This window comes from Ixodes scapularis, unplaced genomic scaffold (assembly GCF_016920785.2).
Source record: "Ixodes scapularis isolate PalLabHiFi unplaced genomic scaffold, ASM1692078v2 PGA_scaffold2__306_contigs__length_199485367, whole genome shotgun sequence".
Classification (NCBI taxonomy): domain Eukaryota; kingdom Metazoa; phylum Arthropoda; class Arachnida; order Ixodida; family Ixodidae; genus Ixodes; species Ixodes scapularis.
This window is the reverse complement of record NW_024609857.1, coordinates 24,018,056-24,038,663: the sequence shown is the minus strand read 5'-3', so window position 1 is coordinate 24,038,663 and position 20,608 is coordinate 24,018,056. Positions and strand designations below refer to the sequence as shown.

The following is a 20,608-nucleotide window of genomic DNA, read 5'->3' as shown; positions in this document are numbered from 1 at the left end:
CGTCTGCCTCGTAAGCAAGCGTCCTGAGTACGAACCCCCGTGCGGGCGCACATTTTTTTTTAAAAGTGGGCCAATCCCGGAGGCAGTGCAATCGATGTGAGCACAGACGCCGGACCGATAGACAAGGCTAGACCCTAAGGAGCTTCGCCCCTAAAACTGAGCGACCCAAGCATAGAACCCTAGGAAGTGATTCGTTCACCACGGAGAGAACAAGAATGTCGGAAAGGAGCTTCCGGTTGCCCCGCCCCTAATGCAAGCCCATCTACACCCGTAGCCACTCGACCGAACTACACGCCATAAGCTCCCAGGAGACAAAACATTGTGGAACGCAGACTGCTCATGCTGGAGGCAGAACAGTTCAAACACCCACCCATTATTCTAAAGCTGGTACTGACGACGTTACTCTGTTGCACTCGTAAGTCAAATACCTGCAAATCGAAAACGGAGGGAGCGTTGAGGAAAAACCAGGCCTCACCTGAAGTCCGTGTGGCATTCACTGCTGTTGCGGCTGCGCGAGGTCGGCATGGAGTCAGACCGATCTCGGCTGGAAGAAGGCAGAGGGACGGCCGTGGCCCCGTGGGCGGGCCGCTTGTGCGTGATTGGTTTGCTGTTCTCGCTTGTCGACGAACTTCGTGGCCTGGACAGGGGCCCCAGCTCCTCCCTGTTCCGTGACGCCTTCATGGCCCTGGGCGACCGGCAAATGCACGGGATTAGAAATGAGGAAAATGTGGCGTAAGGCGGTGTTCGCGGCCCCAAGGGCCAGGCTTCCTCCCCACTATACCCGCGACATCAGCGAAATCACCAGGTTTTCATGTAGGCTTTCTCGAGTGATTGGATATTCCCGGCGCCTGGCGGTCCAAAGATGAAGCCGCGGAAGTAGGTTGAAAAACATGTGATGACAACTTTTACAGCAAGTCGTCTGCTTCTAGCGCAGGAGCTGCGGTGATGTCTAAACGACTCCGAGCTCCTATTTTCTTCAACTGAAAGGATAGTGGGTAGATCCCAAAGCTGGATGCCTTGAGGTCTACCCACTATTTTAAAGCGCAGCTCTTAGGCGTCCGTTTCCGGCTTGAGCGGCGTCGCCGTCGCCGTCAGCGAAACCGCGCGGTGCATTATGGGTAAATTTCCCCGCCAAATCTAGCGGAAAAATTTCCCGCTAAATCTAGCGGAAATATTTCCCCGCTAAATCTAACAGAAAAATTTCCCCGCTAAATCTAGCGGAAAAATTTTGCCCGCTAGATCTAGCGGAAATCTTTGCCCGCTAAATCTAGCAAAAAATTTTGCCCGCTAAATCTAGCGGAAAAATTTCGCCCGCTAAATCTAGTGAAAATTTTTGCCCGCTAAATCTAGCAGATAATTTTCCCCGCTAAATTTAGCGGAAAAATTTTCCGCTAGATTTAGTGGGCAAAATTTTCCGCTAGATTTAGCAGGAAAATTTCTCTGGGGGGTCACGTGACCTGGGGGCCACGTGACCCCCCACGTGACCTTGGGGAAGGGGTCACGTGACCCTAACAAGGTCACGTGACCACACCCCAGGTCACGTGATCCACCCCCGATAACACGTGATCTTCAGTACCCTTCCCTCCTCCTCCTCAAGAGCTGCGCTCTAATTCGGCGTTACAAGGAGTTGTAAACGGCTTTCATTTTTTTTTAATCAGAAAACAAGAGCTCGGCCTTCTGACATCATCGCAACCCATGTGCGAAAAGCAGACAAACTTGCGCTCCGCATTGCGAAGATTCGGTAACAGGTAAAATTTCCACCTTCTATATGCGCTTGTTGCCTTTTGCAGGGCTCTGGTTGCACACGCGACGAAGTGTTATCGGTGGCAGAAAGCTCGTGCAGGAGGTGGAGCATCTATGGTATTCTTAAACTGCCACTGCCACCAACTAGAGAACCCAAAACCTTTGAGAAATGCAGTGAAATGGAGAATGTAATAAAGAACTCTGCTTTAAGAAACCAGAAACTGATTAAAGAGCGAGGGTGGCAATACCAGCTAGACCCGAGAGAGTGCAGCCTAGCAATGAAATTTTCCCGCAAGGCATCTGCGGCTCGCTGAACCGACGAAAGAAAGAAAGCCCCACTTCCGCAGTTTGCTCCTAACACTGCCATACATGTTCCACTGATATAGTAACCAGTGTTGATGCGATGGAAACAACAAAAAAAAAAAATCCCACTCCTTTCTAAATTTTTTATCGGCGCTAACAACCGGCAAGCAGAGCAATGTCAGGAGGGCAGGACTTATTAGTGCTACTAACATCCCCCACCTATGAATTTGGGTAAGGTAGGATTTTGAGCGCTTTGGCCAGCGCTCTGCTTGCCTAGCTCATACTGCTGTCCCCTTACAAGCCCAATGTAGAGAAAACCGAACAAACGACCTGACTGGAAACTACAGTGTGGTAAAACCAAAAGAGAAGGAAGGGAAACGAGACAAGAAAAAAGGCTAAACTCAATGACAGGGAGGTTGGCTTTTAACTGTTGCTTCATAACCCATGGGTTTCACCAAAGCTTACATTAGAATGTTTCTTTTTAACTTCCCTTTTTATTTTATCATCAGTTAGTAAAATACATAATTAAAGCAGCGATTCTGAACAGGTGGAATGCATAAGGTTCTAAGCAGTGTTGTGGCATTACTGAAAAAAAAGTAACGAAAAACAATACTCGGAAATAAAAATAATGCGTCACCGACCTACACTACCTCAAAATAAAAGGAATGCGTTACCATTACAAAGTAACGCACATTACTTTTTTTATTTTTAAATCAACACATTTTACTCTTTGACGTTATAGGTATGTATAAACGCCGCATTTCAAGAAACATTATGTCCATCTAGAAAGTGAACATAATTGCCTTATCTTTTTAGGGTTCTACCTAAATACTCACAAAAAAATAAAGCAGCAAAAAACACAAAATAATGCAAAACATACAACCTAGTGCCTAGAAACACGAGAGAAATGAAATGTAATTTATTTCAATCTTAAGAATGCGTAACGCAAGCATATTACCCCGTTGCTATTTTGAAAATGTAACGAGCACGTTACTATGTTACCGTTAATGCCGTTACTTGTAACGCGTTGAGGCCAACACAGGTTCTAAGGCAAGACGGCGCCGGTACTGCCATTTCTAAATTTGGCTATCTTTGGTTCTGAAAGGAATTAACTGCGACGGAAATGGCAGATCGCCCTACATAGCAGCCATTTTAAATGCAAGAAAAAATAAATCCTCAAGGTCTTCTAAGGCATTTCATAATTAGGGTTCTTTGTTTTCGGGGTTTCGTATTTGTCTTCGTGTACGGGGGTGCGTTTTCCGAGTTTATTTCATCCGACAAATTCTCAGTCTTTTTTTTATTTCAATATTCGGTTGTTGAAGAAAAACAGGACGCCGGATTCCCCAACTCTGAGGGAATGTTCACGTGACCCAAACACCTGGAAAACGTCCCAATCCCGATAAGCGATGGAAACAAGGTAAGGGTGGATTTAAAGGAAGCAACAGCTTCGGATAATGTTCAATGGGCAGCCTGAGTCCGGGACCAACACAAAACGAGGTTGGAGATAAAGATTCGTTAGAGCGACACTTCGGGTTTTTTTTTTTTACTCAAGGACAGCTCCCATTTTGGGTTATACCGTTTTTGCCCGGTTTTGATAAAGCAGGCTCGGCGGTTACTTTCAAGGTTCAACAGTGCTTACTGAAAACACCGAACCTCAATTGTAACCAGACTTGTACGGCACTCATTACAAGCAGTCGATTACTTTTGGGAGTAATTTTGTAATTAGTTGATTACATTTATTAGGAACTAATTGCAGAAGTAATCCGATTACTTTTGGAAGTACTAAAATTACTCATAACCGTAACTTTTTTTTTTCCCCTTTCGTTTTTAACGGCGTCCATTGTTCGCACAAGCTTCCTACAATCGAATCCTCAAACCAAATCTCTGACAGGAGTACGGTTTACCAAATTGGTGTATTAACGGAATAAGTAGTTCCTAATTCTGGGACTCTAATTCAATAATCGACAGTATGAAACCCGTTTTCAGACCAGCAGAAAAACTGTCGTTTTGAAAATCCAAAGTAATCGGAGAAGTAATAATCACCTTTCAAGTAACCGCCAGTTACTTTCCATCTCAAGTAATCTCACTGAACGCTTTTTAAGCAGGAGTAATTGTAACTGATGACTTTTTTCAAATAGCATCTACGAGACTGTTTGAAAACTAACCACTAGTAGCCGATTCACAGCACGGACCGAATCGTGATTTTCGTCCGCGGACCGTGTACCCCGTGACTGTCACGTCACCGATTCCTGCAATCCGCGCCTTGTCCGCGGACTGATAAAGTCGAGCGCCTTTTCACTCGAGATTTTGGGCGGGAGATTGACTTGAAAAGCGTTTAGTCTGGCAACGGTACAATGTTTTCTTGCATTTTGTCTCTTCAGAAGATTAGAACAAAAGTGGTACATCATTGCGTTTTGTGCATTCGCTGGTTCATTTTGTCGTGCAATTCTTGGTTCTACGCATGACAGAAACTAGAAACTATCAGGTTGACGCGACGCAGGTTCCGGTGCTCCTCTGGGTCCGTGTCAAGAAGCTTCCCTCAAAACTCGCCTAGCACACCACGGTAATTCTTTCATGTCCAATTAGCCTTTCACCGAGCAAGATTTTCTTGTGGCTGTGGTGTACGTAAGTGTAGTGCATGAGCACAGAAAGCATGAAAGCATCTTCAAACGCCCCTCCACAAGCCCAAAACTTCGTCACTTCTATGCCGAAGCCTTCTCGAGCAGGACCATGTCTGTGTCACTGTCATGCCTAGCATTAGTAATAAAGATATTGGCGCTTCGCGCGAAGCTTATAACGGTGTTCTGTCTCGGTTTGCACGTAACAGTGGTGTTCGACTGTTTATCGCGGTAGCAAACGTCGATTTCTCTCTTGGACAACGGAGCCACGGTGCAATGTTGGAGTTTCGCGGCACTGTGGGGTGGTGAACAGGTTCAAACCGCCCTAGCTGGCGTCTGCTCATTGTCTCCCTCGTGTGGATGCGCTTGGAAGACGGACGAACCGCGGACTTCTCGTCACGTGATCTATCCGTCCGTGGATCAGTCTGTCGTGTGAATCGGCCATAAGCAGATGGAAAGTGCTCACCCTAGGATGGTCTCGTGCATGTTTTGAGCAATCACAGTGTCCTCCGAATGCATCCACAGCTCCCCTGAGCCGGTCACTGAAGAACGGCCAAGCTCCATGAAGAAGAAGCAATCAGAGTGGCCACACCGCCGGATGCTCATCAGCTGCACATCATAAGGCACCGATTCTCAGCAAAACAAAGGCATAGCAACTACCTAGTAGTTGGACAAAAACAACCAATAAACTAATTGCTTGGTTAAACAAGAGAAATGGGAGATGCCCCAATGGAAAAGAGATGCCCCAATACTTTCTTGCCTACCCGCGTAGAGTGATTCTTAAAGTGACACTGACAGGGTATTTATGGCCACCAAGGTCTTTTTATGTACATGACACGAGAGCCCAACTATCCAGAACACAATTTGCGTCTCGAAATTCGTTTTCTTTCCACCTGACAACTGCCGATTGAGAACTGGCCGGTTCGAGTCGCACTCACTTTCTTCTCCGTGGTCACGTGCCATTTTCTATGGTTTAGACACAACCACCAAAGGTAATCAGAGTCGTGGGCTATCGAACAAACACACTCAATACTAGAAATGGACAAAGAATATGATACCCATTTTTTGTGGCTTTTAAAAAGCTGCAAATACGTAGATTGAAAAAAAAAAAAAAGTTGCACAGCCAAATAATTTTTGGTATCTTTCTCCTCCTCTATATTTCTTCTTTCTCTCCAGTCCAGTTTCGGTTTCAGTTTCGAGCAGTTGCATTTTCTGACTTTATTAAAATATATTTCATAATGTAGCAAAATATTGATTGGGTACTCTTCTGACACCATAATGAATCATCTGGCAAAAAAAAAAAAGCATTTCGGGGGGTGTCAGTGTTCCTTTAAGAGGTTCCCGAAATAATCTCTGAGTAGAACCCGATTGATACATTTTCAGTTTATACGTTTTCCCGACAGCTAAACTCCCAAAGGGATATGTGCATAAACTTCCCGTTCGTTGCGCATCCCTTCCAGGTTCGTATTTCCAGAAAAAGAAACCCCCAGAACGCGTTACGCAGCGGCTGCCCTCTTCTTTTTTCATTTCAGAGTCCGAGCTCTCATCGAATTTTACTGTTTTTCAACTGGTGCGTGTATCAAGCTTCACCGCTCCACACTGATGTGCTAAGAGCAGCAACTGATGCAGGAGAGCTTTTGCGTTAGATCGATGGGCTTGAAAATCTTACTTAACCTTTTGGCTCTATGGGCTCAGAAATTTTACTCAATCTTATTGGCAATCCAGTGCAATCAATGCCACTTGGCGGCTAAAAGAGAAAGCCACGGCGGCAGGTTCGCTTGCCAGCCTTCTCGAGCAAATCGGATATTTGCAGTGCCTGGCGGTCGAAAAATGAAGCAGTGGAAGTAGGTTAAATATTGTGACGAAAATTGCCAATAGGTCGACATTCTTCGATCGCGATTATAAGCAGACACCTAGTTCCGAAGAACGGTGCCTTCTATAGTAAATAACAACTCTAACAAAAAAGTTCACCTGTATTCAAATAGGAAGGTGGCCGGCTGCCCATTTTATTGTAATGGGCCGTAGTGACTCCGACGGCAATGCCAGGCAGTACTATAACTTTCCCAATTTTGCCATTCTTCTTGCACCGTAATCTGGAACCCAATCGTTCGGATAAAGCAAGACCCCCGGTATACTATATGTTGCCTCCAAGCGCACATGTTAACGGGGCGTCAGGGGAGGGTCCAACTCACAGGGAACTCGAGAGTCTCTGGGTCCTCGTCGTCGGTGTGCATCTTCACCAGGGTGAGGGCCTTGGCGGTGAGGCATAGCCGGTGGGGGCCAGTGATGTTGCGGCTGCTGCCCAGGCCCTTCGGCTTCACGTTCACCTGCCACACGTGTTCTGAAAGGACCAACAGGGTTTGAGTCGCACTGCAATCCAAAAGCAAGCGCACCAGAAAAGCGCAGAGCAGTTCAATCCGTCACACTGTTGATTGAGCAGACCGCACAAATCGGGGTCATTATTTCTCGGGGATAAGTAGTTGGGCGGTAGACGCACAGTTTATAAAGTCTAATGCGTGCACTTCCCTAGGTCAAAGATTAAAAGCACGACGGTATTTTTCGATGGCCCGGTTACCTACTGGCTAAGCTCATTTCCTCAAAGTAAAAGACGCATTCTGGGCCACCGAGAGGGTCGTACGAACTGACGACGACGGTGACAGCACCAATTGCAGCTTTCTCGCAATATCATTACGTCACTGAACTGCATATCACAGTGACCCTTTGGAGCTTTGTCTTATAAAAATAATCTCAATCTCACCTTAAAGAAAAATCGTGATTTTTATTTTTAGCCTTTTACCCAAATCATGCAGGCATGACTTGAATTAAAAAAAAAAAAGTTTCGCATGTTCGTCAAATAGCGGAGGTTTTGTGGGAAGTTTATCTGGCCCAATAAACTGTAAAGTTAAGATTGTTCAATGAGCCATATATGTAGTACAGTAAAACCTCGTTATAACAAAAAGGGATATAACAAACTAATGGATATAACAAAGCAATCATAATTCCCCTTGCTTGCTAATAGTGGGAAGAAATGGACATTGGCTATAACAAACTAATGTTATAACGAAATAATTATGACCGCTCCTTCAACTTTGTTATAACGACGTTTTACTGTATGCAACATCCCTACCACTCCAATGTAATTTAGTCACATTTTAAAACAAAATGTATCTTATCAGCAAAATTCTATGAAAAAACTCAGATTCTTTCATCATGTTCGATTGTTAGGTTCAAGCATTACACATAGCTTAAAGTCACAAAGGCCCCCAGGGCCCATGTAAAAACAAATGTGAGAAACGCTCTTGATAGAAATCAAACCCACAACCGAGCAATTCCCTGCCGGATACCATAACGGCCGAGCTAAGCAGCGCAGCTGCGTGATGAGTGTAGCACAACACAGCACGATGTCTAGGGGTGGAATATCTTGGACATTTTTTCCTCCCCCGAGAGAAACTGTAGCTACAGATACCTTTGTAAGAATGTAACTTCATTGTTAACATTGTTTGAACAGAAATATCTAACTGTAATGCAATTACTTCTTCTAAAGACAAACTTTCACATCTCTGCTTTTTGGGTTGTAAGAACGTAACTTGTATTGTTAACATCATTTTAGCAGGAGCAACTCTAACAGTAATTACACTTACTTTTTTTAAAGCCCAGCTTTTGCGGCTTTCCTTCCCTTGTTGTAGGAATGCAACTCTTGTTAACACTGCTTTAGCAGAAACAACTCGAACTGTAATGCTACGACGTCTACTAAAGAGCAACTCCCACAACTCCGACTCCCAAGTTGTAAGGATGTAATTGTACCGTTAACATCACTTTAGCAGAAGCAACTCTAACCGTAATTCAGTTACTTTTTCTAGAGAGAAACTTTTACAGCTGAGTTTCCCAAGTACGTAGTAAGACTAACTATGCTGTTAATATCATTTTAGCAGAAACAACTTTAACTGTAACACTATGACTTCTAAACAGCAACTTTTACAGCCCCGCTTCCCAGGTTGTAAGAATGTGATCATATTGTTAACATTGTCCACCAGAAAAAACTCCACCTGTTATGCTACGACTTCTTCCAACGAGCGGCTCGTACAGCTCTGTCTCCCAGGTTGCAAAAATGTAACCGTATAACTAACATCATTTGAGCAGAACTTTAACGCCAAGACTTCCTCTCAAGAACAACTTCTACAGCTCTGCCTTCTAGGCTGTAAGAATGGAACCGTATTGTTAGCATAGTTTTAGCAGAAGCAATTCTAACTGTAATGCTAAGACTTCTCCTAGAGAGTGACTTCTACAGCTCCGTTTCCTAGGTTGTAAGAATGTAATCAGACCGTTCATATCCCGTTAGCAGAAGAAACTATAATGCTGCGACGTCAATGAAGCAACTTTCATGGTTTCCCGCGCAACGTGGCGTCGCTTCTGCCGCTCACCGAAGAGGGGCTTGGGCCTGGTGTCCCCGTCCAGCTCGTGCGACCCGTGCTGGAGCCGGAGCATCTCCGTGAGCCAAGCCTCAAGGTCCTCCTCCGACTCGGCCACCAGCGCGTACGAGTCGTCACGCGTGTGCAGGGTCACCACGTGCCGGTGCTTGGCGTCTGCCCGCCGGTTGATGTTGAAGCACAGCCGCAACACCACCGTCCGCTTGGGCAGCGCCCCGGCCTTCCACTTCTTCTCGCTGTCGTAGCACTCCAGGCGTGCCGGGCCGGCCTCGGACTCTCGTCGAATCACAAAGAACTTCTTCTTCATCGTCTGCAGGGACGCGCGAGACACGTCACCCACTGAGGCTGCCGGGCTGCCCCGAGCTCCCATATTTCCTCGATCGTCCCTGCCCCTACTCAAGTGTTCATTGAGGATAGGAGGAAACATAAACCTAAATTAAACAGAAAAAAAAAAAAAAATTCATTTCTTTAATTTTGAGGTTTTCAGTTTTACAAACTAATTGTACACCTTTACGCTAAACTTGATAACCATACACCAAATAGTTACATTGATATAAAATATTTTCAACACATTGTGAGGCAGGAACAAATTAAAGGAGCTCCATGTTTGGATGCACTTCTCAGTTCCACTTTTTGCTGCAAATTTTATACGATGAAATAATTTGTTCGAAGGTAAAAGCATTCCGATACCACAATCAAGATGTTTCTGAACTGGAACTTACTGAGGAATCGGCCTATCTAGTTTAGCTTAAGCTGATGTCCCCATTGACAAAAGCTATGTTTTCAAAAATTGACACAAGACAAATATGCATATCATATTTTGAGGTAATAACTCTTCCTAAAATATTTACATTTGAGTTACAAAAACTAGACAGCCCTAAGTGCACATCCTCCGCTTTATATTCAAGCAGTAAAAATGGTGCTTCATAGCTCTGTTTTCATATCATAAATTTCTTAACAAAGAGTGACATCTTCTTATGCAGATATGGAAAGTTGTCCCAGAGAGCTGAAAGTTTGCACAATACACCTACATCGGACAAATCTCCCCTGCAAATTTCATTCCGATCACTTGAGTAGTTCAGATGTCAAGCACCGATTCTGAAGATCGGAGTCATCCATCAATCAGTGATTATGTGCCGCAATCTCTTCAGCATGTGCATCATTGTTTATTAAGTCTGTACGCTTCTGCACTGCTTTATTGTGTCAATACTGAGACCAGAGAGGGCTCCTCCCTCAGCTAGCAGTCGAGAGAGAGATCGAAAAGGTTGAGGTCCTCTGTTCTAGACGCAGGAGCTTGTGCATCTAACCTTTCCCGAGCAGTAAATAAATAGTGTACACGATCGACTCTGGTGCCCCAGGAACTGAGAGCGCATTGTGGTTGGGTTCCATATTCGTTAACATTCTACAATATTCCGAAAGAGAAGTGAGCCGTCAACAATACCTTGGCTCACTGCGATTGGTAATGGCATTCCGATAATGATTACGTCCTAGCCCTCCCTGCACCTAGCGGCAGATCAACGAGACATCTGACAAAGGATAAAATCAACCCAAGTCAACTACGTCGGTTAAGAAGGGTTACAAAAGCTTCGCAGGATACAAGTAAACAACAATCTCAAAATCGCTCGGCTCCTGTCTGCTGTTGCCGTGACGATGCTCATCTACTCAAATGACTGCCGGGACTAAACAATGGTTTCTATCGTAATAAACTCTATGCAAGGTTGTTTTGGCAAAGAGAAGAATAACAACCAACGAGGATAGGCAAACAGCCTGAACTCGAAAGATGAAATTTCACGGCTTTGAAAGTCCAGCATGAACTTCCCACCTGAACAGGCGTTATGACTAAAACTTCACGAGCTGCTAAGTTAACGAGCCGCACGACGAGATGAACACGTAGCAGTAACCTCGAATTTAACGAGGAATATCTCGTTCCCACCTCAAGGTTGCATCTACACACCTTTACATGGATGCCATAATATAACAAATAACATGTTTTTTCTTTCATAAAGTTCCAACATGAGTGACACGAGAGTTGGTTGTTTTTGGAGGGACACTGGCCCTCAAACATCGCCAAGTTGCACCCACCTTGAGTTTCCTGAGATAGCCAGTCTTGTGGATGTCGGTCGCCTGCTCCGCGAGCGACACCAGCCCGTTCCCACGAGGGGGCACGTCTTTGGCCTTCGCAGACATGACTGGCATCAGTCTGGTCCCATACCCAATTGCCTGCCGCAGAAACCGGAAAAACGCGGCACGTTAAAGCGACGTGGCACCAGGCACCCCCCAAGACAGTTGATTCTCTGCAGTGTGCGCGGAAGACGGGAACACAGCGCTGCGGCGCAACTGGAATGCCGCCACATCCCGCAAACACGGACGGCAGCGACGTGCGCTCCAGTTAAACCCACCGGCGCCTTACTTTTGCTCGTCCCGCATTCCCGTCGTGCGGAGAGCGGGCCAAGGCTGGGCACGTTACGTGTTCTCGGGAGGCACAATCGGCGCTCGCGAGATAGGGGGCAAGCTAGGGAAGAACGAACTCGACTGACAAGTGGCTCCAGAGGGGGAGGGCAGGAACAATACCGGCAAGAGAGCGGCCGCACCGACGCCACAGGGAAAACGCAAAATTGGTTATCTGGGCAGTTCTCGCAAGCTGCCTTCCGACACCTGTAACGCTCGCTCCGAAAACGTGCGCGTCGTGCGCGAAAAACAGAGCGTGGGGGAGGGGACGACATATCGACGTGGTTATCTGCACACCGGATTGTACCGCCGCTGATAAAGGAACTTCTGCCCCTTATCAACTGCGGGAGGAGAAATATTTCGAGGCATTGTTTCACTAGCTTCTGGTTGATCTAGAGTTGCGTCCCTTGCTCGTTGCACTGGCACGCTTAAAAGAATGGCGTTTTCTTGAAGCACCGCTATTTCGTCCCTCAAATGACCCCCTGCTTACGTGCGAAAGGGCGACACAACTTAGGTGCTTGCAACCGAAGAAAATTCATCTGAATAGCAGGGTGGACTGTTTGATTATATAAAAAAAAACTTTAAAAAGGGAGCTCTTTTGAAGGGAAACTGAAGCAGTTCTGTATTTGAGAAAAAAACACTTAGATCATCTTCATTTGGCCTCCAGGATCACGAATATCAAAATTGCATTACAGACTCATGTGTCAAGTAGCCACAACAACGCTTTAAAAACGGCACTGAAGTCCCGCCTCCTCCCGGCTACGTTTGGTGGAAGGAGGAAATTGCGATGTTATGCAGGGACCTAAACATTCCCGCACCTTCCACAAGACTTGCCCGAACAGTCTAAAGGGCTGCACACGTTCTCTCACGAGCGGCACACGCAGGGCAGTTGAAACTTCTGGGTATGACGACACACCCAGAGGTTCATTTTTTGGTTTCTCTAGCGTCTAGTGATACGTTCGGGTCAAATTCTTGTGATATTCGAATTCATGGGACCAAAATATGCAAGAATTCATTTCTAACTCGTTTTTCTCAAGAACCTCTTTAGCTTCCCTTAATTAAAAGGACACTGACAGCCCCACAAATTATTTTATTATATTTTGCCAGGTGATCTATTATGGTTTCATAAGACTACCCAATCAATATTTTGCTACAGCGTCGCATATATTTTTAGTAAAGTAAAAAAAAGCAACTGCTCAAAACCGAAACCGAACTGGGGAGGAAGAAGAAATATAGAGGAAGGGAAAGTTACCAAAAATCAAGTGGCTCCGCAACATTTTTTTTTTTTTTTTTTTATGTCACAAAAAATGAGTGTTTTATTTTCAGTCGATTTTTAGTATTGGGTGTGTGCCTTTGATGATCCGCGACTGATTATTTTTAGTGGTTGTGTCTGAACCATAGAAAATGGCTCATTACTACGGAAATGAGAGCGAGTGCGACTCAAAACAGCCAGTTCCTGATCGGCGGTTTTCGGGCGAAAAGAAACCAAATTTTGAGCTGTAAATTGGGTTATGGATAGTTGGGCTCTCATTTGTCATGTAGAAATAAAAACTTTGGCGAGCATAAATAACCTGTCAGTGTCTTTTCAGGACCAATTTTAACACAGACGGATTTCAGACAAATTTAATGGGCAGAACCCCACTCATTGGCTGGCACTGCCAGAGAGTTCGTACAACAGTGCTCAAGGTTGCAAACCCAAGTTGGACAATCCTAATATTCTCTATTTCTAATTCATATTTTTATGACAACAGCCAAAAGAGAATAATGGAAAACGAAAACAAAAAAAGCTCGAGGTGTCACCTAAGCATTCCTTACGAGTTGTTAATGCGAAAGCATGCAAGCCGCTCGTCCACTCCCTTTGTCGTCTGCTGCGTACTAGCGCGCGCGTTTCGGGATCTCAAAGCTATGGTGCAGCGGCAAATGGGAGCCCCAACGACGCGTGCCAGCCAATAGAGCAGAAGGCGCGCGGAAACTATCTGCCGTTTTCACGCTCCAAACTGATGACGTCAGCTCGCTCCATGAGAGTTAATGCTTTTGCATTAAAAGCACAAAAGGTATACGTGCAGCAGCAAAAACGTTCCCAGAAAACAAAACAACCTTTTCCAAAGAGACCTTTGAAGAACATACTTTTGATGTTCAACTTGTAAATAATAAAAGCTTTATTCTTTGATTTCCTTGAAATCGGAGAAAGAAGCCTTGTTAACAATAAAGAACACACAGATGATGTGACAGCTACATAATAACAAAACCAAATAAAAAGTTCGTCTTTTTTCTTTATAGTAATGCATTGTTATGATCAGCTTGCACCTGCCCAACACGGGAAAACGCAAAAGAAAGTCAACATGTTTGTTTCCCAGTCACCTTTGAGCTTTAAAACGTTGGTCTTTACATTTGTGGTGGCTAAATGTCATTTAATGTTGCACTGCTACAATGGAAAATGAATATACAGGGTACTTTCATTATAACTCAAAATATTCCTAGAAAAAGGACAATTGGGGTAAGCAATTACTTCATTTAAGATAACATTATTGGCTGCTGCGGACGTCAGGGCACAAGTGTAGCAAGGTAAATTAATATTTTGTCTGAAATTGGCAAATTGGTGTCTAAAAACATTTAACCTTACCTATACACCTGTCCAAAAAACGCTCCTAGGCCGTTGCCATGTTGCTGATGCGACTCTCGCGCCTCCTATCAGCTAGAAATTTTCTCCCACTCTCTCAAAGTGTGGAAATCTGCTCAGCGCAATTCTCTACCCATGTTTTGCAGTTTTGCGCACCTTGAAAGTTTACACTTAATTTTTCTGATGCATGCTGCATACCCTTTGTGTGTTATCTTCCTATGTGAAAAATAGGGCTGGTAAGTGCCTGCCATTCAAGAGTTTCTGCTCGACATCCACGGGAAACGGAGGAGGGGAGGGGACGTTAAAAGGATCTCGACACGATTTTGCGAACAATTACAACTGTTCTCCCCTCTCCCAGAGATAATCTGAGTAAAGTCCTTCTTAGCCATAGCCAAAAATAGTTGTTCGGGCTGGAGTCAGTCGTGCCTGTTCCTTTGCCTTGGTGCTAGTGTGAAAAAAGTAAGCTCTCCCCAAAACAAAGTTATTTTGGATTCTGTCCGATCGCCAAGATGTGACTGTTGTCTACTGTGACTGTGTTATTTGAGATCTTTCTCAAATAAATTCTTTTTAGATAATGCTGTATTGTGTGGTACGTACAATATAGACCGACAGGCTGTTTACAAACAAGCCCGCGTTTGCCCACACCAGGTGTGGGCACTGCGCGTGCGCAGAAACCAAACTTGTGTAAAGTGAAGCATCTGCGCATGTGCAGGGCCGTCGACAGCGCCACCGCAGCGGCGGGACGTCAGGGCCACATGTTGGTCTCTATCAGGGGTGGCCAGGCTGTACGTATGGGAGTACAAGGCTGTCAAACTGCAAGCTGCAGTGTGCTTTCTTCTGAAATCCTTTTTTTTGTTTTTCCTGGGGAAATGCGGAAAAGGGCGAAGGGGAGGGGGGTCTCCTTACGAGGGATCTGCGAGCCGCACTTGGACCAGCAAAGAGCCGCATGCGGCTCGCGAGCCGCGGCTTGGCCACCCCTGGTCTATATTGTTAGAATGTTAACACTTGCTAAATTGTATGTCCGTATCCTGTTTATCGATAAATACTTTATTTGTGAGCCTTAAAAATGCATGCTCTTCGGCTATCTTCAGTTGTAAATTATTTTCTACAGCTAAGCGCTTTGTTGTTTGACATGCGGCTAATCAGGCAAAACCATATAAACTTATCGTAAAAAAACAAAAAAACTAACATTTTAGTTGCATTTGTTCTGTCGTGCGCGTACCCAACAAAAATAGTTTACGAAATTTTTTGTTCTGTTTACTTTTTGTTTTCTTAAATGTGGTGCAATGCTTTCTCAATGCCCTCGGGAAAATACATACACCATGAAACACAAAATACAGCAGGAAAAGATGAGAATTTAGCCGTCTGCAGCGTTCTAACTGCGCCTATCGAAATCACAGTCCACTCGGTCAGGGTTACCAGTGACGCCGGCGAGAGTCTAGCCTCTGTCCCATTTACTGGGCTCAAAAACGGTTTGTTGCCCCTGGGGTCGAGTGTTTCTTGGGAAGGTGTATAGTTGGTGACAGGTTAGGAGTTCAGGGGAAGCTCCTTTTCAATTTAGCAGAGCAAACAGTGGGAGGAGGCGACCTCCTCTCCAGCTTTCACTCTGGTGAAGGGGAAAGAGGTGGGAGGAGCTTCCGCTGAAAGCCTAACCTGTCAACAACTATAGTCCATTTTAATAATGCCAGCTTCAGACTCATAAAGAACAGAACAGGCATCACTTTTTGTTTCTCTCAAAGTGAATTTCCTCCCTCATGTCATCCATGAATGTGCAAGACCCCTGAAGGCCGTAATCCTGGAAATTGATATTCTGGAAGCTGGATTTCTGCATACTGTAGAAGCTCTGGCATATTCCGGAATAAGGAACAACAAGTCTTGACAGGTGAATAGACCAATCTCACAGGCCACTTTTGATACGCCGTCGCTGTCACCACGCACAATGGGAGCGCATCTCTGCATGCGCGCAAACCCCCCCTGCAAGTGTGAGCAAGCAGAGCATGAGACGGCACAAGCTGTCTTGTGCACCGCAGCCCGACTCCTGTGGACCATAGTTATGGTGGCAACTTGCAAGTGTTGAATGGTTAGCAAGATCAGTCTGTTTGATAGACAATGAAAATATGAATACAGCAATGGACAAGCACAGAGAAGTAGAAGTCGGCATTCATCCTGTAGACACCCACTTGACCTTAATGTGCAGTTTTGCATTCTCGCATTGCATTCTGAAACACGAACAGGAAAGAAGAGAAGTGCACACACAAGTGCCAACACATATACTATGGTCAGATACAAGTTAAGTATGAGCCAGAAGCTCCTCCCACATCCTGCTTATCGCCAGCCAGTATTCGTCAGCAACGTGCAAATAGTTCGCTACCAAGGTGCAGCCACAAGAATGGTGCACTGACAGCACATAAGTCATCATGACCACTGCCTACCGTGGTTGGTCTGCAGAGCAATTCAATTCCATGGCTAATACTTGGTGATGTTTATTTGGCACATTCTTAACTTTTATCCGACCGCAGGATGCTCAGCTTTTTTGTTTACCTTACCCGAAGGAACAGCACTCTGGGCTGCTCGTCAACGGAAGGAGCAGGAAGCGTACTTACAAGACTAAGGTGAAGAACTAGTGTCGTAGAAGTGCTTTGGGGGTCCTGTCACCTCCAGGCTTTTGCATGGTAAGTTCAGATGTTGCCTCCCCTGCAAAGATCGTAAAAAAGTCCTCACTACACACACTGCGTTTGAACATACGGCTTCTACCCGTACTGACCACTGAAGTCCATTACAGCACCACAGTTCATGGTGTCCGCTAACAAAGAGAGAAACCAATCAATAAGTCGTTAGCAGCCATGCTGGCACCAATGGAGTCATCCAAGCCACGAGGTTTTCTTAGCAAACATCTACCGCACTTGAATTGTAAAAAAAACTCACGGCATTCTTCTTCGCGCAGAGTGTTTCTGCAGCTGACAAAACAGTGGAGGTAACTTGCAAGGAGCTAGGAACAAAGCAAATGTGGCCACCACCGTCCATTTCTCCTAACAATGTAGAGCTGCTACATTGTAGTCAGTTGTACTCTGTTCTCGCCACCCACTTCAGTAACTTCATTGGCATCGCTCTAGAAATTAGAATGGGTGTAGGCTAACAGATGCTTGCAGAAACACACAACAGTGTGCAATTATGCTCCTTAGAGCTACTTTTTGTTGATGGTCCCAAACAACTTCAGAGGTCAGCATGACCATATATGATTACATTCAATCTTCCACCAAAAAGAGCAAAAACAAATGTGGGATTTCTTGGATGGTTTTACAAGCAGCACACCAACTTGAAATGAAACATGCAGCAGATGTTGCCTTTCTAGCACAATACAGAGCTTGTATTGATGTCACATCAGCCACCATTGCTCTGTACCATGCCCCTGTGCCTATACTTTCTGCAGCATACATTTGGCACCATTGATTTGTTCTCCTCGGCAAATATTGCCAAGAACAATGAATTCAATGGTACGAAATGTATGCTGCAGAACGTACGGGCAAGGGAGCATGGTACGGTGCCATATGGCGTCACATGCAAAACATATATGGTGAAAGACGACACAAGTAGGGCACCATTCGTGTATTTCTTTTTAATAGATTTGTTGTACAGGAGGGGTAGCTTAGCTATGTGCCTATATCTCTCCCAACCTTGTCTAATAAACACCACAGTTGCAACTATCACAGAACTATGTAACATTGCAGGTTTTCTGCATCCAATTTCAATATCCTCTCGCTTCCGATTGTTTCTGCACAAGAAAAGAACAGGTTAGATTTACCAATTTCTTCCTAAGACCTCATAGAAGTAGATAACAAAGTGCCATTGTAGCTTCGACCTCTGTATCAAAATAAAATAACGCTGAGGATTGCTTTATGACTGAGTTTGTGTACGATTGTAACACAACAATGAAAGAAAAGAAAAAAAAAAAAAAAAAAACCTCCGCTGTCAAATACCAACTTACCCCCCCCCCCCCCCCCCAAAAAAAAACAACAACTTTGAAACACCGCACAAACGCGATAAACCCCCCGCAAAAAACACGCATCTCAAGCGCCTCATTTTTTTTACAAGCCTTTCGTGGCTGACACATGACGTCAGCGCTTACGCACGACACACAAGATAGAAAAAAAAATAAAAGAACACAAGCTTCTAGCGTAAACAACACGACTGACCTTGAGCGATGAACTGTTAGAAAAAGCTGCGTTAGCACCGTCGACGAACTAAATGCCCGCGGCGAATTGCAAAAAGGTATGCCGAAAACGCGGCGCGCGCGCACACACACTACCCGCCGCCCTCGAAACGCCAGTTCTCATTGAGGTCAATCGAAGGGAAAATCACGTAGCCCATTTCCGGGTCCATGTCAGAAAAAGAAAACAAACGCACCAAAATACGGACTGACGGACCGAATACACATCCCGCATACCCGAGACCGTGCGAGCCCGGCGACCAAACCGAGCAAGGCGGAATGGCAAAAATGTGGCCCTATAAACCTGAAACCGAGCGTGTAAAAAATAAAATGAAAAAAAAAAAGCTTGCCAGCGTTTTGCTTTTTATATATTTTTTGGCTGCAGTCTCGCCGCCGTAGTACCTCGTACGGTCGCAGCCGTCGCCGCTTCAAAACGTAGCCGACCTTTATTTATTTATTTATTTCCTAGTTTGATGAGACCGACAAAGCCCACCCCGCGAAAACTTCCGGTGGCCATCCGACGTCTTGGGACCTTGTATCGCGAGACACGCGGAAAATAAATAACCTTGCTGCAACACACAAGCATACAATGAATTGCCTAATAAGATTCCCAGACAGCAATGGCGATCGCGTCACGTGGTTAAAGGGCAGAAAAAATAAAAGCGCTCATCTCTCTCTGCCGCGCTTTCTATTTTTTTTTCCCTTTCCTCCCTTCGTACGTTTCTGCGCGGAACCCCTCCAAGACAAGAATTCCGACGCCGAATGAAGACTTTGAGGCCGTATACATCAAACGATTGTTTCCCGACGGCGGCACCAAATGCCGAGCGTTTCCAACGCCATTAAAACAAAGCGAAACACCGCAAAAATAACAATCAGAAAAAAGACCGAGCTCGAATGCTCTCTTCCGCAAAACGAGGGTGGTCCATGATGGCAAGATAGCGAGGCACACGCACCGAATACTCGCTATCGCACACTTACCGCCCGTGTCTCGCTGCCAGCGCGGGTCCAGCGGTGTTCTTGGACGTTGCCTCGTCGGCCAGCCAGATCAACGCAACCTTGCGCCGATTCTGGCAGTTTGTTTCGATGTCGAAGGAAATCACGGTAGCAGGGCCGCCGCTCAACCACGATCGCCTCCACGTCTGTTTACGATTTACTTCCGCTAGCGGACGCGTAGCGGCGCTGCTTGTGCTCTTATTTTTGTTTGAATTTTTTTCGCGTCTAGCGTTTTCTTTTTTTAACCGTCTGGGCCGCTATCGGCGCTGCTAACACTCTAAAAATCGTACAAAATAGAGGCGAACGGAGTCGAAAGATGCGCTCCCGAGTTTACTTGTTTTTTTTGTTTTTTTTCCGGAAGCGTCGCGAGCCGTTTTACGGCTCCATCAGCGTACGCGGTGGCGCAAGTGACGCAGTTACTAAATAAACGACCGCGCGTTAAGTGGAAAGGGCAACGTTACGGCCACGACTACTTCCACGAGCGGGCCTCATAGGTGCTGGAATATGTGCGGAGCACAAGTTCGTCTGCTTCTTTGCAGGGGTTGCGATGATGTCAGAACGTCGAGCTCTTATTGGCCGATTGAAAAAAAAATAGCGGATAGACCTCAAAGCATTTAGCACCGGGGTCTACCCACTATCCTTTCAATCACAGCCAATCAGAGCTCAGTGTCGTTTTGACGTCACTGCAACTCCTGTGCTAGAAGCAGACGACTTTCTCTCTGCATAGGGCAACTGAAATAACCAGGCTCGATTTAAGATGGGCCATAAAAATTGCCCACACGTTGCAATCTGAATTTTTGGTCAAAGGTATATTTCACAGGTCGGTATTTTCTTGTAAAATTAAAAAAAGTGTAGTTTCCTTTCTGCAAAGGGCCAAGAAACTTACCCGGGTCAACGGCGGACGGCTATGCAGATGACTGGAGTCAAGCGGTGGATTCTTATGCGGAGTGCAAGTTTGTCTGTTTCTTACACAGGGGTTGCAGTGATATCAGAAAACCAAGCTCCGATTGGCTCCAATCGAAAGGATAGTGGGTAGACCTCAATATTAGCTGCCCTGAGCTCGGCGCAAAGAGCAGACAAACTTGCACTCCACATAGTCTGCTGCAGGTTCGCGGGGCAAGCTTCTCTCACAAAGCCCTCTACCCTTTCCACTTTAGAAGAGCAAATGCTGGAGAGGAGGAAACCACCAATCAGAACAAGCAGAGAGCTTCGAGGGAGGGGCCTATCTTGCTATTTTAAAACTGCGACA

At 45.5% G+C, this 20,608-nt stretch overlaps 1 protein-coding gene across 2 annotated transcripts in view; it reads right to left on the bottom strand.

Moving 5' to 3' along the window:
- The window catches only part of LOC8035923 (insulin receptor substrate 1), a 33,836-nt gene extending 14,271 nt beyond the window's left edge, over positions 1 to 19,565 (bottom strand). The window contains exons 1-7 of one of the 2 annotated variants that reach the window (XM_029985929.4): positions 19,345 to 19,565; positions 16,763 to 16,853; positions 11,174 to 11,311; positions 9,086 to 9,401; positions 6,857 to 7,005; positions 5,131 to 5,273; positions 476 to 685 (exon numbers count right to left, since the gene is read on the bottom strand). In XM_029985929.4, coding sequence (XP_029841789.3) covers positions 476 to 685; positions 5,131 to 5,273; positions 6,857 to 7,005; positions 9,086 to 9,401; positions 11,174 to 11,287 — 932 coding nt within the window. In that variant the 5' untranslated portion in view covers positions 11,288 to 11,311; positions 16,763 to 16,853; positions 19,345 to 19,565. The remainder of the gene's footprint in view (positions 1 to 475; positions 686 to 5,130; positions 5,274 to 6,856; positions 7,006 to 9,085; positions 9,402 to 11,173; positions 11,312 to 16,762; positions 16,854 to 19,344) is intronic. The other variant, XM_029985930.4, reaches the window with a different exon arrangement.
- Positions 19,566 to 20,608: the final 1,043 nt, after the last annotated feature.